General features: G+C 37.1%; 1 protein-coding gene across 4 annotated transcripts in view; it reads left to right on the forward strand.

Moving 5' to 3' along the window:
* LOC105470100 (neural EGFL like 2) overlaps positions 1–18,167 on the forward strand; it is a 435,684-nt gene that overhangs the window by 52,409 nt on the left and 365,108 nt on the right. For 2 of the 4 annotated variants that reach the window (XM_071071837.1, XM_071071835.1), the window contains exons 2-3: positions 12,348–12,433; positions 12,898–13,026. In XM_071071837.1, coding sequence (XP_070927938.1) covers positions 12,379–12,433; positions 12,898–13,026 — 184 coding nt within the window. In that variant the 5' untranslated portion in view covers positions 12,348–12,378. Of the gene's footprint in view, positions 1–11,378; positions 11,653–11,727; positions 11,966–12,347; positions 12,434–12,897; positions 13,027–18,167 lie in introns of those variants that run through there. The other 2 variants (XM_011721849.2, XM_071071836.1) reach the window with 2 other exon arrangements.

Genomic DNA, 18,167 nt, shown 5'->3' on the forward strand with positions numbered 1-18,167 from the left:
ATAGATTCACACATTTTGAGCCAATTCATCTTCAACAAAGGTGCCAAGAACATACAACGGGGAAAAGACAGTCTTCAATGAGTGGTTCTGGGAAAACTGGGTAACTATATGCAGAAGAATGAAACTAGACTGCCATCTCTCACCATACACAAAAATCAAATCATATCAAAATGGATTAAAGGCTTAACTCTAAGACTGAAACCATGAAACTACCAGAAGAAAATATTAGGCCAATGCTCCAGGATATTGGTCTCAGCAAAGAGTTTTTGTGTAAGACCTCAAAAGCACAGGCAACCAAAGCAAAATTAGACAAATGGGATTGCATCAAGCTAAAAATCTTCTGCACAGCAAAGGAAACAATCAACAAAATGAAAGAAACAACCCACAAAATGGGAGAAAATATTTGCAAAGTACCCATCTGACAAGGGATTAATAACCAGAATATAAGGGGCTCAAACAACTCAATAGGAAAACAACAACAACAAAAACAACAATAATCTCCCAACCACACACACACACACAATAATCCCCCCAAAACCCAAATAATTTGATTAAAAAATGGGCAAAAGTCTGAACAGACATTTCTCAAAAGAAGACACAAATGACCAATAGGTATATGAAAAAAAATGCTCAACATCACTAATCACCAGATAAATGCAAAATTCTGATGAGATTGGTATCTTCCCCCAGTTAAAACGGCTTTTATAAAAAAGACAGGCAATAATGGATGCTGGTGAGGATGTGGAGAAAGGGGAACCCTTGTATACTCTTGGTGGAAATGTAAATTACTACAGCCACTTTCGAGAAAAGTATGGAGGTTTCTCAAAAAACCAAAAATAAGGGCCAGATGCGGTAGCTGACGCCTGTAATCCCAGCACTTTGGGAGGCCAAGGCAGGAAGTTCGCTTAAGCCCAGGAGTTCGAGATCAGCTTGGGGAATATAGTGAAACCTCATTGCTAAAACAAACAAGCAAGCAAACAAACAAAAACTAAAAAAGAACTGCCATATGATACAGCAATTCCACTACTGTTTATTTATCCAAGAGAAAGGAAATCAATACATCAAAAAGGCATATGCACTCCCATGCTCATTCAGCACTATTCACAGTAGCCAAACTACGAATCGAACTAAGTGTCTATCACTGGATGAATGGATAAAGAAAAGGTAGTATATGTAGGTATGTAATAATATTCAGTAAATAGGAGGTAATTATGTGAAGTAGAATCAGCCAAGCACAAAAAGATGAATATCGCATGTTGTCACTCATATATGGGAGCTAAAAAAAATGGATCTCATAAAGACAGAGATTATATTGGTTCTTATCAGAGGCTGGGAAGTTTAGCAGGAAGGGGAGGATGAAGAGAAGTTGATTAATGGTACAAATATATGATTGGACACAAGAAATAAGACTTAGTGTTAACATAGATCAGTAGGGTGACTGTAGTTTACAATAATCTATTGCACATTTCAAAATAGCTAGAAGAGAATAATTTGGATGGTTCTAATATAAAGAAAATGCAAATATTTAAGATGATGGATATCCCAATACACTTATTTGATCTTTACAAATTCTATGAGTGTATTAAATTATCTCATGTACTTCAAAACTATGTACATCTATTATGCATGAATACAAAAAGTACAAAAAATAAATATTTTGCCTATTTTTTTAATTGAATTTTTTGGTCCTACTGAGTTATGAGAGTTATTTATATAATCTGAATACAAGTCCTTTAATATTTTCTCCTATTTTATAGCTTGACTTTTCATTTTCTTGATGGTATCTTTCAAAAAGCTAGAAGTTTTTAATTTTGATGAAGTATAATTTCTCAATTTTTTCTTTTAATATATGTGCGTTTTGTGTTTTGCTTAAGAAATCTGCCTAACCCAAGTCACAGAACTTTTATTCTAAAAGTTTTATAGTTTTAGCTTTTACATGTAAACTTATAATCCACTTTAGGTTGATTATTGTATATGATGCAAGACAAGATGAGGATCCTCTCCCTTTCTTCTTTAATTCCTTCCTTCCTTCCTTCCTTCCTTCCTTCCTTCCTTCCTTCCTTCCTTCCTTCCTTCCTTCCTTCCTTCCTTCCTTTTGTCCTTCCCCTCTCCCCTCCCATTCCCTCCCCTCCCCTCCCCTCCCCTCCCCTCCCCTTCCTTTCCCTTCTTTTCCCTTCCCTTCCCTTCCCTTCCCTTCCTTCTTTCCTTCCTATATGGATGTTCCATTGTTCAGGCATCATTGTTCAAAAGATTACCTTTTATCCATTGAAAAATCTTGATATCTTTGTAAAAAATCAATTAAGCATCATATATATGTCTATTCCTATGCTCTTTATTCCATTAATTTCTATGCCTAGCCTTATGCTAAAACTATACTGTCTTGATTCCTATAGCTTTATAGTGTAGTATTGACGTCACACACTGTGAATCCTCTGATTTTGCTCTTTTTCAAAAAAATTTTTGGCTTTTCTGTTTTCTTTGATTTTTCCATATAAATTTAAAAATCAGCTTATTAATTGTTACAAAATAGCCTACTGGAATTTATTTTTTATTTATTTATTTATTTTGAGATGGCGTCTCACTCTGTCACCCAGACTGGAGTGCAGTGGTAGGATCTCAGCTCATTGCAAGCTCCGCCTCCTGGATTCACGCCATTCTTCTGCTTCAGCCTCCCGAGTAGCTGGGACTACAGGCGCCCACCACCATGCTCGGCTAATTTTTTGTATTTTTAGTAGAGATGGGGTTTCACCGTGTTAGCTAGGATGTTAGCCAGGATGGTCTCGATCTCCTGACCTCGTGATCCACCTGTCTCGGCCTCCCAAAGTGCTGGGATTACAGGCATGAGCCACTGCACCCAACCGCCTACTGGCATTTTTACTGAGATTTTCTTGAATCTTTATATCAATATGAAGATAATTGATATCTTAACAATGTGAAACATTTGTATCTGTGAGCATGGTAGATCTTTTTATCCTTTTAGATATTTTTTAATTTCACTCAGCAAAGCTGTATAGTTTTTTGTGTAAAATCTTACCTATATTTTATTTCTCTCCGTAAGTATTTTGTGTTTTTTAATGCTGTTATAAATAATATTTTTTAAAAACTGTATTTTTAATTATTCCTTGCTAGGATATACAAATAGAATTGATTTCGGCATATTGACGTTGTATTCTGCAACCTTGCCAACGCACTTACTAGTTGTAGTAGCTTTCTCACAGATGCTTTCGGATTTTTTAAAGGTAGATGACCATGTCTTTTAGGGAAAACATTTATTTCTTCCTTCTCAGCGTGAATAACTTTTATTTCTTTTTCTGTTTAATTTTTAATTTTTTTCTGAGACAGAATCTTGCTTTATCTCCCAGGCTAGAGTGCAGTGGCATGATCTTGGCTTATTGCAACCTCTGTCTCTTGGGTTCAAGCAAATCTCCTGCCTCAACCTCCCAAGTAGCTGGGACTACAGGTGCTCACCACCATGCCCAGCAAATTTGTGTACTTTTGGTAGAAAGGGAGTTTCACCATGTTGGCCAGACTGGTCTCAAACTCCTGACCTCAGGAGATTCACCCACTTCAGCCTCCCAAAGTGCTGGGATTACAGGTGTGAACCACCACACCCAGCCGTTTTATTTCTTTTTATTGCCTCATTGGATGGATTGAATATAATCTCCAATATAATGTTGCCTCATTAGATGTATATTTTAAATGCTCTTTGTTAGATTGAAGAAGTTCCCTTTTATTTTACTTTGCAGTGAATTATTTATTTTAATGTGACTAGGTGTTGAATTTTGTCAAATCATTTTTTTCCATCAGTTGATATAATCACATGCTTTTCCTTCTTTAGATTGTAAATGTGCTGAATTATCTTGATTGATTTTAAAATATTTAATCAACCTTGCATTTCTGGAATCAACTCCACCTTGTTGTAGTTTATTATCCTTTCTATATATTGCCAGATATAACTTAATAATATTTTGTTTAGGATTTTGTATGTTCAAAAGGTAAATTTAGTGTCTATGTTCTAGTTTTATTTTCTGTTTTGTAACTGTCCATCTGGTTTTGGCTAATGTCATAAGAAGAGTTGGGAAGTGTTTCCTCTTTATTTTCTGGAATATTTGTGTAAAATTGCTATTAATTATCCTTTAAATGTGGTGGAATTTAGTGTTGAAACTATGTAAGACTAGAGATTTTATTGATTATAAAAGAGGAATGTAGACTTTTCCAAATAGAATTGTGGATTTGTCTACTTCTTCTTTCAGTCCTATTACTCTTTCTCTAGGTAAGTGTTTCATACATTTTGATGCTTTGCTGTTAGGTGCATATATACTTAGGATTGTTATGTCTTAATTGTGAACCATTTTATTATTCTGTAATAAAGTTTGCTTTTTCTGACATTCACATATGACATTCAACTTTTTTTTGATTCATGTTTACGTAGTATATATATATTTTTATATATTTTTAATCCTTTAACTTACCTCATTATATTTGAAGTAAATTTCTTTTTAACAACATATAGTGGGACTATATTTTTCAAATTCCTTCTTATGAGTTTTTTAATTGTTATGATTAGACCACTTGCATTTAAGGCAATTATTGACTTGTTTGGATTTTGGTCTACCATTTTATTGTTTCTCTTTGTTCTTTCTATTTTCTGTTCCTATCTAAACTCTTTCCTGCTTTCTTTCAAGTTATTTAAATAATCTTTAGAATTCCATTTTACCTATTATATCTCTTAACTATACCTTTATTGAATTGTAGCATTTTAAGTTAGTGCTGTAGAGAATTATAAGATACATACTTCGCTTTTTATCATCTACTTAGAGTTCATATGTTATTACTTCAATTGGAATGTGGAAACCTTACCATTGTATCAGTCCCTTTATTTCCATATCTTTACATTGTATTTGTCTCATGTGTTAAATCTACATGTATTAAAACTCCATTAGATAATTTTAAAACATTTTCTTTCAATCATTGTGGTAGCCAGGAGAATGGAGTCCCAAAGATGTCTACACCCTAATCCCTAGAACCTGTGAATATGTTACTTTACATAGCAAAGAGACTTGAACATGTGCTTAAGGCAAAGGGTCTTCAGATAGGGAGACTATATTGGATTGTCCAGGGGGTCCTAATCTAAAAATATAAATCCTTAAAAGCAGAGGCCCTTTCTAAACTGTAGTCAGAGAACCAGAGAGAGTGTAGTGTGAGAAAGACTTAGCCTGCTGTTGCTAGATTGAAGATTGAAGGAGGGGACAAGGAGCCAAGGAATGCAGACACCCTGTAGAAGTTAAAAAATGTATAGAAATAGATTCTTCCCTAGAGTTTTCAGAGTGAAGCTTAGTCATGTCAATTATTTGATTTTAGCTTGGTAAGTCTGGTGTCAGACTTATGACCTTTGGGTTTATAAAATCATACATTTGTGGGCCAGGTTCGGTGGCTCACACCCATAATCCTAGCACTTTGGGAGGACAAGACAGGTTGATCATTTGAGATGAGGAGTTCAAGACCAGCCTGGCCAACATTATAAAACCCTGACTCTACTAAAAATACAAAAAAAATTTTTTTTCTGGGCATGTTGTTACATGTCTGTAGTCTCTGGTACTTGGGAGGCCGAGGCAGGAGAATTGCTTGAGCCCAGGAGGCAGAGATTGCAGTGAGTTGAGATTGCATCACTACACTACAGTCTGGGTGACAGAAGGAGACTCTGTCTCAAAATAAAAGGAAAAAAAGTATATAGCCAGGCACGGTGGCTCACGACTGTAATCCCAGCACTTTGGGAGGCTGAGTAGGGTGGATCACCTGAGGTCAGGAGTTTGAGACCAGCCTGGCCAACATGGTGAAACCCTGTCTCTACTAAAAATACAAAATTTAGCCAGGCCTGTTGGTGCCTGCCTGTAATCCCAGCTACCTGGGAGGCTGAGGCAGGAGAATTGCTTGAACCCAGGAGGCGGAGGTTGCAGTGAGCCGAGACGATGCCACTGCACTCCAGCCATCTCAAAAATAATAATAAATAAAAGATGTATATGTGTGTGTGTGTATGTGTATATATATGTATATGAATTTGTATTGTTTTAATCCACCAAAGTTGTGATAATTTGTTATAGCAGCAATGGAAAAATAATATAACCATCAAACATATTTTACAGTACTCAAGAATAGTATATATTTTTAACCCAAATATTTGCCATTTCTACTGTTCATTCCTGATATGCTGTTGTCTTTCTGGTATTATTTCCCTTCTGTCTGAAGAACTTTCTCTAGCAATAATTTTAGAGTAGGTCTATTGGCAATCAGTTTTTAAAGATTTTCTTTATTAGAGAATGTTTTTCTTTCTTATTTATTCCTGAAGGATATTTTAACAGACACAGAATTCTGGGATGACAAAATTCTTTGGACACTTAGAAAAAAAATTCCACTTTTTTGTGGCCTCCATGGTTTGCATTCATTCAAACTGTTGTTTCCCTATATGTAATGCCATTTTTTCTTGTTGCTTTTAGGATTTTTTTTCTCTATTGATAGTTTCCTTTTTCTATTGTTTTCAGCACTCTAGTTATGGATTCCTTTAAGTGTGTCCTGTTGAAGTTTGCTGAGCTCCTTGAATCTGTAAGTTTGTCTTTTGCCAAATTTGAGACATCTTAGGCCATTCTTTTTGAATGACAACGACAAAATGTCTGCACTCTTTCTTCTCCCCTTCTGGAATTCCGAGGACATTTTCTTTTCGTTTTATCACACAGGTTCCTGTGGCTATATTCATTTAAAAAATAAAGTCTTCTCCCTTTTGTTCAGATTGGGTAATTTTAATTGATCTGTCTTCAAGCTCACTAATTCTTTCCTTTATCATTTTCGTTCTGCTACTGGACCCATTCTAATGAGTCTTTTTAAAAAAATTTCAGTTATTCTGTTTTCCAGCTCTAAAATTTCCACTTGGTTCTTCTCTATATCTTCTATGTATTTGCTGCCATTTTCTGTCTTTCATTTGTTTCTAGAGTATTTTTGTTTATTTGTTAGAGCATTTTTGTAATGGTTTCTTTAATCTTTTCTAGATAATTCCAACATCTGTGTCATCTTGGCATTAGTATCTGTTGATTGTATTTTTCTCATTTAGGTTGAAGTTTTCCTAGTTCTCCATATGCCAAATAATTTTTATTATAATCTCCATATTTTAATATTATGTTATAAAACTCTGAATTTTGTTAAGTACTGTGGTGAATGTTGGATTTTTAAAAATTTAAGCAGGCAATTGACCCATTTGAATTTAGACAAAAGATTTTGACTAGTCTTCCTTTTGTGTGGTTTTAAGACTTTGTAGAGGCCAGCCTGTGACCTGGCTGGTAATCACTGCCTGGTTGGTCTGAGTGCAGTGGTGCTTACAACTAATTGGTCACAACCAATTACAGATTTATTTGTTCATTTTCCACTCCGAGTGCTTCAGTTGACTGGCCAAAAAAACAAAAAACGAAAAACAAAAATCAAGAACAAAAAACAAAGTACTCACTGCCAGTATGGTAGTACTTCAAACTCTGGTTTTCTTTCCCAGTTTGCTTGATACCATGTAATATTCAGAGTCCTCAAATACTTTATACATTCTGTTGAAGTTTGATGGCATTCAGTGGGAGAAATGGTAAAGAGTACTTAATCCATTTTACCCAGAGTTGGAGCCCCATGATATTCTTTAATTCTTGAAAACTTTTAAATTTTATTTGTTTAAATGTTATCTATAATACTGTATATCTCTATTCTTTCTAGTCTGTTATTCCACATCTCTAAGTAGCTGTGTGTTGGTTACTTTAACTGTAACATTCATGTTTTGTTTATGTTTTCCATTCTTTTTATCAGTCTTGGCACATTCTCAGTAATATTCTCACATCTGACTTTTTGTTTTCAATTTTTTGTCACTAATTTTTAGCACTGTTTTATTGCTACTTATTAGAGCTAATGGTGTTTAATATTGTTTTTAAATATACTTTTATTTCTAGAAGTTCTATTTGGTTTCTTTTGAGATATGCCTACTCTTTTCTCATACAATTCTGTCATTTCATTATTTTTTATGTACCTTTAAAAATATCTCCAATCACTTAAACATTCTTTTTTTATGCTTTCTGTCACTTATTTTTTGATATCCTGAGTTCATGAGATACTTATTCTCTGTTTCTCTCTCTCTCTCTCTGTGTATGTTTCTTGACTATTTTTCATGGTCTTTTATTTCAGTGTAATAACAATAACAATGGCAATTATTATTATTGTTAGTATGATTGCACAGCAGGAATTTTTCTCTTGTGTACCAGAAGTCATAGAAAGCCACTTAAAATAAGTTTTACATTTGCTTCTTCAGAAGACCCTGAGAGTTTAATGCTACTTTTTGATTTTAGAATTTCCATACCAGTGAGGAGTGTGATTTTGCACCTTGTACCTGCAAGTGGCAAAGCTTAAGATTTGACATCTAGTATAGGTGTGTTGGTTTTCCACAAGGGCATGTGCAGCTGGAAGCATTTTGCCACTTCTTGGGCCAACATGCAGAGTTTTAAAGTTTCAAAAGTTTCTTTTTGTAGGTGATATAATTCTTCAAAGCCTACTACTCTTATCAGAAGAATCAGTAATATCATCACCTTTCCTGGCTTCCAAAAGTTTTTGTTTTCAGTTCTGGTGTGGCTATTAAAATCCCACTCTATTTTCTTAGAGTCCCAATAGAGTCTGAATCCCTGTGTCCCACCCTCTCCCAATTCTTGCACCAGCTATCACTTTCTCTTTCCATCTTCTGCTATATCTTTTTTTCCTCGCACCTGGGGATTTTCTTTTCTTAATTTAAAGCTCATCTGTAAGTTTAAAAATTGGACGTTTTACTTAGCTTTGAAATGTGTGTATGTAGGAAGGGATCTAAGGGTGGTTAGAGTCAACCATGTTTACTGAACTTTACCTCATGTAGTCGGTACTTACATTAGTTTTCCATGGATGCTGTAACAAATTACCACAAATTTAGTGGATTAAAACAATACAAATTTATTATCTTACAGTTTGGTGGTTGAGAAGTCTAAAATAGTCTTGACTTTTTTGGGTAAAAGTCAAGGTATCAGCAGGGTTGTAATCCTTTCCGGAAGCTCTAAGGAATAATCCTTTTTCTTGCCCTTTCCAGTTTCTAGATGCCTCCCATATTCCTTGTCTGATAGCCCTTCTATATTTTCCCATCTTCATAGGCAGCAACAGGAAGTCGAGTTCTTCTCATATTGCATTAATCTGACCTCTGCTTCTGCCTCCTTCTTCCTCATTTAAAGGCCCTTGTGATTATATTGGGCATACCCAGATAATCTGAAATAATCTTCCTATTTTAAGGTTACCTGATTAACAATCTTAATTCTATCTGCAACCTTAAATCCCCTTTGCCATGTGAGGTGACATTCACAGGTTCCAGGGATTAGTACCTGGAAAAGATTGTTTCTTAAGGGGGAGGGCATTGGAGTATTATTATGCCTACAACAATGATTGCAAGCAAAATTTTAACATTGTCTAAAAGGAGTTTGGGTGGATGTGCATATAATACATAAGACAACTACAACCTAAAGAGTTGAGGATAAAGGGATTGATGTGGTAGTAAAGCTTCTATATTCCAACTGAAGTGGTAACATATGGACTCTAGGTAGAAGGCGAAAAGTTAAGTATGTGTATTGTATTCCCTAGATTACCAATTTTAAATGCTTCACAAAGAGATATAGTCAAAAAACACATAGATAAAATGGAAGACTGAAAATACTGGCATTCCATAGATAGAGACCAAGAATTCGACTAACAGGACAGCCCCAACAAAGAATTATCCAGCCCCAAAATGTTAGTAGTTATAATGTTGAAAACTCCTGCCCAGGTTGAGAAACTCTGCCCTAGCTAATACAATGATTCACCTTTACTATGGGTTTCTAAGACTTACACCTTATTTTTAGAGAAACGACCCTTCACCCCTCCCCATACTCATATTTTAATGATTTCCACAGTATTTAATTAGGTCAAATAATTACAGTAGCAGGTTCAACTAGAATTATTTTGGGCACTAAATACCACTGTTCTGGAGGGAGCCTCAGTGTGCATTGTACAGGAGATAAGCCCATTAACCACCAGCTTTCAGCCTATCATGGATGAGAGTCAGAGAAACTGGAGAGTATCCCTACTTTCATGAGTTGGTTGAATACAGGTTGGTTAGGAGGACTTTTACATGAAAATACATATGCATATGTATATATATGTTTTATTATTTTCTCTAAAAATGATATGTAAATGATACATTATTTAAAATTTATTTTGTGTAACTTTTGTAGATACTTATTACAATTTAATATTTTAGATGCACTGCTGTAGAAAAGTCTTTAATTCTCTGACGATTAATTTCTTTTCCTTGATTAATTAAATTGTATTATTTATTTGGCATAGTTTTTCAAATTTGGGAAGTTGCATATGACAATAGGTTATCACTTGTAAGTACTGAAATATTTCTCAAACTTTACAAAGTTACCAATAGAATTAAATGGGAAATTCGATGAGAGAATTAAAAATTAATTTAAAAGAGCTCCCAAATTCTGAATCTTTTCTCTTAAAAATTCTAAGGGCAGAACTAAAAATACCCCTTTCCCTATAGTATAACATAGTATATGTATTCCACTATGTGATAATATCTGTATCTATATATCTATAGATAAAACGTATATTATACTGCTGCCTTGCAGGGGGCTCAGACTACCCAGTAGGTATTTTGGTAACTGTAGCTGTATAGTGTTCAGTTGGAGAATTCAGTACCCACATATTTGCATGGAAGTTTAAGAAACTCAATTGATCATTGTACAGATTAATACTATAATGGGTTTTGAAACTCTTAACTTTTCCAAAATGAAAGTGGAATGTCATTCCTCAAAATTTACCTAAAAATTTTAGGGATATGTTAAAAAAATATTATGTGCCATTGATCTTGAATATACATGACTGCTGAAAAATGGATCTCAAATTACACCACTGTTATGGTCCCGGGCATATATGGTGAAGGGCAGGTAGAGCCTGCATGAGTGTGGTCAACAGTGGGATGGCTCTTCTCTCTCGCCTGGGCTCCTTCTCCTCCCTCTGCTTATTTATGTATTTATGTATTTATTTATCTCTCTCTCTCTATCCATCTCCTCTATGTATATTTTGGCGTGAACGGACGCCCTGGCTCAGTTCCCCTTGCCTTCTGCTGTATGCTGGTCCCATAGAGTCCGGGTCTCCACGCTGTATTTGGCAGGGGGCGCGCGAGGTCCCAGAGCTGTCCAGCACCTCCTGGCCAAGTTCTCCTCTGCGCTCTCGCGCCGGGGAAGCTCTCCAGCGCTCCACCCCGGGCAGGGAACCTCTCCACCAGGACTCCCGAGGATTCCCAGACTCGCCATCCGTCTCCACCAGTCTCTATCTACTTTGCCCAGCTCCACCTCGGCAGTGGAGAGTGTTTTGGTGGCTTTCCTCCGCACGCCCTGGAGGGGGAGCGCCCTGCACCCGGGGGGGGGGGGCGGGCTTCGGAGCTCAGTGCATGAATGCACGTGGGCTTCCCTCCTTTGCCTAAAGGGCGGGCGAGCGCTTCTTGCTCCAGCCTTGCCTCCTGCAGCTGGGTGGTCTTTTTTCTCTCCTTTCAAGACACGCGCCCGAAATCGAGGGGTGAGAGAAAAGACCGCCCATCAACTTAGCACCTTGGAATTAGATATTTCAATCCCGAAAGGAGGTTGGCATTGCCCGGGTCATCGAGAGAGGGAGGAAGAAGACCTGAGGCTGCAACGGCTCCGGGGCTCGCTAGACCGGGTTTGGCATCAAGGAGACCGTGCGGGAGACCGAAGCGGAGCACCGGCCTCGCCCTCGGCGGCCCCTCCCTCCTTCTCACCCCGCCTCCCCCGGCCCGCCCCTCCCTCCCCGGAGGAGCAGTCTCTCCTCGCTTCTCCGCGAGCTCTCTCCATTGTCTCTGCCTTTACAACAGGTTCGGGCGGCGGGGAAGACGGGCGGGTGCGGGGCCGCTCTAGCCCGGGCTTTCTTGGGGCCGCCCCCCTTCTACCGGGTGTGCGAGTCTTTGGCTGCTTTTATTCGGCTGGGGAGCAAATTCCCCGGCGGAGTCGCGCCGGGGCGAGTCCGACCCCTCCCTCCGGGCCCCCTCCTGGCCGCGCCGCCGCCTCGGCTCTGCGTGTGGGAATGATGTGCGCATTGGAGGGTCTAAGTTCTTCACGCGCCTGGGGAGGCCTCTCTTTTCTTTCTTAGGCAACCAAAGCGTATTAATCCTACTAATCAGTAAATTCGAGGCAGCAGCAGGAGAGACAAACGCTTGATTCCAAGAACCTCTTCGATTTTTATTTTTATTTTTAAAGAGGGAGACGATGGACTGAGCTGATCCGCACCATGGAGTCTTGGGTCTTACTGAGAACATTCTGTTTGATCTTCGGTCTCGGAGCAGGTGAGTGGCCGCAGAGCTGGGACTGGGGAAAGAGATGGCTCCCGCCTCGGGGCAGCATGGTCTGGTTGGGGAAGCCTCGCTTTTCCCTGACCCAAAGTAGGTCTGGAGTGGGAAGCTTTAAGTAGGGGAGCGGGTTTGGATTTGGTTTTTTTTTTTTTTTTCTGTGCTTGCCTTGGAGACCGCGAGGCGGGTCACGTCCCTAGTCCAGGGTCGGAGGGCTGAGGGGGAACTTTGCAGAGAGAGGGATTTAAAGTAGGTCATGGAAACGGGACTGAGTGCTTCGCTATTTAAAGCCTGGCTGCTGATCTCAGGTAAGGTTCTCGGTGGAGGAGGAGGCGGTCGCCTCTCATCTTCAGTTCCCAATATTGTCGCGAAGATGCGGTTCTTTGCTGCCCTGGAGGAAGAGACTTGCATTTTGATGGAGCTTTTCCTTTTTTTCTCTCCCCTCTCATACCCCTCACCAGTATGGGGGCTTGGTGTGGACCCTTCCCTACAGATTGACGTCCTATCAGAGTTAGAACTCGGGGAGTCCACGACCGGAGTGCGCCAGGTCCCGGGACTGCATAATGGGACGAAAGCCTTTCTCTTTCAAGGTATGCCCGGCATGCTGCATCCCCACTGTGATTTCAGTTCCGATAACCCCGGCAGGAGTTGTCCTCGCCGTTCGCCCTAACTTTGTATTGCCTCATGGATGACAGTACCTTAGCTGAGGTGTAGAGGGGCCAGTGTGAGACACAGAGCCCTATCTCTTTTAAGTGTTTTTTCTCTCCTGCCGCACCCTTCTCCTCCTTACTTTGTACTCTTGCCAGTTCTAATGGGTAGTCCCTTAATTACCCAGCAGAAACTCCTATGGCAGATGGTTGATTTTAGAATCTGGGGAACAATGAATTATAACACAAACGCCTCGTTTGGGTGAAATTGATTTAGGTAGGAAACAGGATAGCTTAATCTTAGTTAAGACACTGATCTCTGAAAGTTTCAGGTACAATGGTGCCCTGCTTGAAGGAATTGTTTTATGGGGGTAGCTTTCTGGAAAAATTAATGCCTCTGAATATTTTTACCTACTGTATATCACAGTCACACTATATTTGAGGCAAGATTTATCATTGAAAGACCCTCATTCTTCCTTCATCCACCAGTAACAAGAGAAAGGGAATAATAGTCTCAAAAGTATTTTGGAAAGATTTCAACTAAATGTTAATCTAGAAGTGTATCATGTATTATCATTAATTGTGTACCTAGGATTTTACAACTTTTTTTTTGAAGTCAATGGATATTGGCTGGGTACAAATGTCTGCATCTCAAATTATATTTAAATGTGTTGTGCAGTCAGAAGCAAATTCCAATGCAACAAACCTTCAACTTTGATTAGAGCTTCTGAGGATTGCTTGTTTGTGGAAAGTTGCCATAGTAAGAGCTTCTAAAAGATGGCTAAACGTGTACAGACAGACTAGATTCACATATAGTGAAGAATACATGAAGGCAAAAGAGAAATGGAGTTTGGTTTAACATATCTGATGGACTAAAGCTTCCTGCCCTACCTCACCCAGATTTTTGTTGTTGTTGTTGTTGTTGTTGTTGTTATTTTGGTGCCATGGCTTTGAAAGTGCAATTCATAATTACTAAAGAGTTGGATATGCAAAAGGAAACCACTTCAGAAAATATGCTACCAAGAAATAGAAATAAAATAAAACTTGAATGTTTCTGTAGTGGTGTTGTTGCCTGATATAGCCAGTATGTGTCACCATGGACACTAACACCAAAGCCTACAGGAAATTCGCATGTGTTACGTTTACTTAAAACAAGTTTGCTCTTATAAAAAATTAAAATGCAATTTTCTGGTTTAAAAATTATTGTTTAAATTTTCTGTTTAATCAATTTTTTATTGTAACAAATATTTATGGTAATGTTTTATTCACTTAAAGGTCTTTTATGGAGGGTGGGGCTTGGATATTGAATCCTTTAAAAACAATGACCACATCTAATAAAGAAGATAAGGCTACACTGTCAGCAAAATTTCACATAGTTGAATAGACATGTCAGTAGGGTTAACCTTCTGGTTTGTTTTGTTTTGTGTTGTTTTGTTTTTATCTCTGATTTTTAATCCTTGTGAACTGAAAACAAAGTTATTTCAGGACTGCCAATTTGAGTAACTGGAAAGCTTTATAGAATCTAAAGCTCGTAATAAACAAACGGTATTGTAGTGCTCTTAAAATTTACAAAGGTCCTTTAAATTTTATTAGTATTCTACCTAGTTTCCTCTGTAGAGTGTCTGATCTGTCACAAACAGAAACCTTCAAGACTGTGCATTTTATATTCTGATGCTAGAAAATTAAACAATTTTTAGGAAATAGTCTCAGGAATCGATAACCTTTCCTAGTTAATTAAAAATGTTTAGTTATTCATTTTTATTTAAATTGTCAAATTATTCAAGGCATTGTGTTCAAAATACATAAGGCACATAAAATGTTTTCTTTGAATTGTCCATAGTAACTAGATATCCATGTACATTGATGAATTGGTTGTTTTTGCTTCCTGATTGATGCCAAGCTCAATATTTAGACACAGTAAATACCTAACAAATATGGTTTATGAGATTTGAAGGTGTAAAATTTCATTTTCTGCCAAATTATAAACTTTAATATAACCGATCAATCAACAAGTATTTCCTGCATGTAATGTTCTCAGTAGGCATATATTACTGATGTATTGATTATGCTGTTGTGATTTCTTTTATTCTAAGATTCGGATTATGAAATTGACAAAAGGTGGCCCTTTGGCCATGCATAGAATTTCGCATTACCTTGGAAAGGTCTTTGCTAATAGCATTTGGAAACTTGTTAGGAAGTCAGTTCTGAGTCTTGCAGCTTTATTGAGATTTCCTTTGACTTTAGAGAGAAAAAAATATTCAGATTCTGAAGATTTTATAGATTCTATTTACAGTGAGTTGAGGGTGCTGCAGATATTTTGTACAGTGTATGCATATACACTATACATAGTCATAGCAGGAATAGTAACAAATTACAAAATCTGTGAGATGCTCTCAGGTTTCATATGAACTTATCATATAAGTTTCTTTGTGCTATCAGATATGTTCTAAATAGATGGAAGGGGTTTTGAACCATCACATTTTTTCCCGCAGTAACATAACCATCTTCTTCTGTCTTTTAACTTTAAAATAAAGAAATCTCAACATATACTTTCCCAATGATTTTTGTTCATTTAATATTGCTTTTCTTTGTGCCAGTTTTTCTCCTTAGTGAATTTTGAGATGCATGCAATTCAATACTTTTTAGAACAATACATTTATTAATATCTATACCTAATAAAAAAATAGAAATATATTTTAAAGTCATATATTTAAAAAATAATAATAGCAACTATAGTATCACTAAAATGGTTTTGTTGTTGTTGAAATTTGATTTATAGTTGCTTTGGTAATTCAAGTAATAAGATGCTAAATTAGATTACACCTTAATAAATATGGCTTTTGATCTTTGCCAATTATAATAATTTTCAAAAAAGGAGTTCAGGCAATATTCTAGTCATTTCTAGCTATAATCTGACTCGCAGCCACAAAAATACACTTATTATGCTTTTAAAAATTAGAGGAGTGAATGTTGACACTAAAAACACCTATGAAAAGTTATAAAGGGTTCTACCTTCTAAAATCTGGGAAGTAGTTCCCAAGAATGATCATAATGTTTTTTTCCTCTCTGTACATGAGAGATCAGAAATAAGAGTATAAAGAAGCACCATTCAAGGACTTCCCAGCAATGTTAGCATGATTTTTAGATCTTTAATTTTAACAATTAATCTGGCCAGGTTTCCAAGGTAGATAATTTCCTCTGTTGGTTTAATACAATTTCTTCTGAAGTGTTCACAGATTTTATAATCTCATTAATCCACAGAAAAGAAGTAGATAAGATCAAAGCATTTTTTTTTACAAGTTAGTAAACTGAAAATAAGCTTAGTAGTTATTTGTAAAGAACTTTGAGGTTTTAAAGGGAAAAAAAGGTCGTATGTCTCCTCTTATGCCATGAGTAAGAATAAAATAGGCATTTGGTAGCAGCAGAATGAAATAGGCATTTGGTAGTAGACCATGGACTTTAGCAGGCAAAGGTAACTGCATTGAGGAAATCGAGGTGGCACTAATTTATCTTCAGTATGTTGGTTGGTGAGCATCTGTGCACTTTGAAGTGATGGCTATTGGTGCCCAAATAGAGTGGAATAACACAGTGATTAAGAGATGCACTTAGAAACAAGATATACTGATATAGAATTTCATTAGTTGTTTTACTGTGGTGAAGTTCCTTAATTTCTCTAAGCTTCAGTACCCTGAATTATAAAGTGATTATTGTTATGACGATTAAGCGAGTTACGTTCATTCAATCAAATAAGTTATTGTTGTGAAACTAGCATACTGCTAGGTGTTAGGCACACAACAAATGAAGAAGTTGGAACTTAACTTTGACTTCATAGTGTCTTAAAAATAGCCGTTGAACAATTACATAGTTACTGACCTAATCACCATTAAGATAAATTATATGAAGAAAAACTGAAGATATAATGAGAATCTTTATTTTAGTTATGGGAGTCTCTGGCTTAGGGAAACCATCTTTGTAGAATAGTCATTTAAGCTTATAGTTGAAGGATATGTAAGAGTAGTCTGGAGAAGAGAAGCTATGGGGATAGGTAAAGGGACTAGTGTGTGAGCAAGGTTCTGAGTATGGAATGAGCGTGCATTTTAGAAAATGGAGGAAGTCTAGAGAAGTAGAAACATAGGGCATGTAATATGAAATAAAGCATATGAGGAAAGCAGGGGCCAGGTTACATGGCATGCTATATTAATAGAGTAGAATTGAAAATTTATCATTATGTAAAGATATATTATGGTGGGTAGAATAATGGTCCTGTGTAGATGTTTATGTCTTAATTCTTGGAACCAAAGAATCGGTTACGTTATATGGCAAGGGGAAGTTAAGATTGCTCATCAGCTGAATTTAAGATTAGGAGGCTATCATAGATTATCTGGGTGAGCCCTGTGTAATCAGAAGAATCTTTTAAAATGCGGAGAAGGAAGCAGAAGAGTCAATGTAGAGTGATGTGATATGAGAAAAACTAGTCTGGCCACTGGTGGCTTTAAAGATGATAGTGGGCCACAAGCCAAGGACTGCAGGCTGTCTTTAAAAGCTGAAAAAGGCAAGAAAATGAATTTTCTCTTAGAGCCTCCAGAAGGAATGTAGTGCTACTGATACCTTGATTTTAGAGCAATGAGACTCATTTTGGACTTCTGATCTCCAGAACTGTGCAATAATAGATTTGTGTTGATTAAAGTCACTAAGTTTGTGGTGATTTGTTTGAGCAGTAATAGGAAACTCATACAAATTTTGGTTCATGAAAGTGGGGTGTTGGTGTAAGAAATACCTAAAAAATATGGAAGTGGCTTTGGAATTGGGCAATGGGCAGATGTTGGATGAATTTTGAGGAGCATGATAGAAAAAGCCTAGATTGCCTTAAGTAGACTTTCAGTAGAAATATGGATATTGGTGACTCTACTAGTGAGGACTGAGAAGAAAGTGAAGAGCATGGTAGAGAGAAAATCTAAATCACCTCTGAGTATTTCTAAATCATCAAAAGGAGAGCATTGGTGAGGTATAGACATTAAAGGAACTGCCATTGATGGTTCAGATGGAAATAAGGAATTTTTATTATAAACTGGAGGAAAGGGGAC

This window comes from Macaca nemestrina, chromosome 10 (genome assembly GCF_043159975.1).
Source record: "Macaca nemestrina isolate mMacNem1 chromosome 10, mMacNem.hap1, whole genome shotgun sequence".
Taxonomy (NCBI): domain Eukaryota; kingdom Metazoa; phylum Chordata; class Mammalia; order Primates; family Cercopithecidae; genus Macaca; species Macaca nemestrina.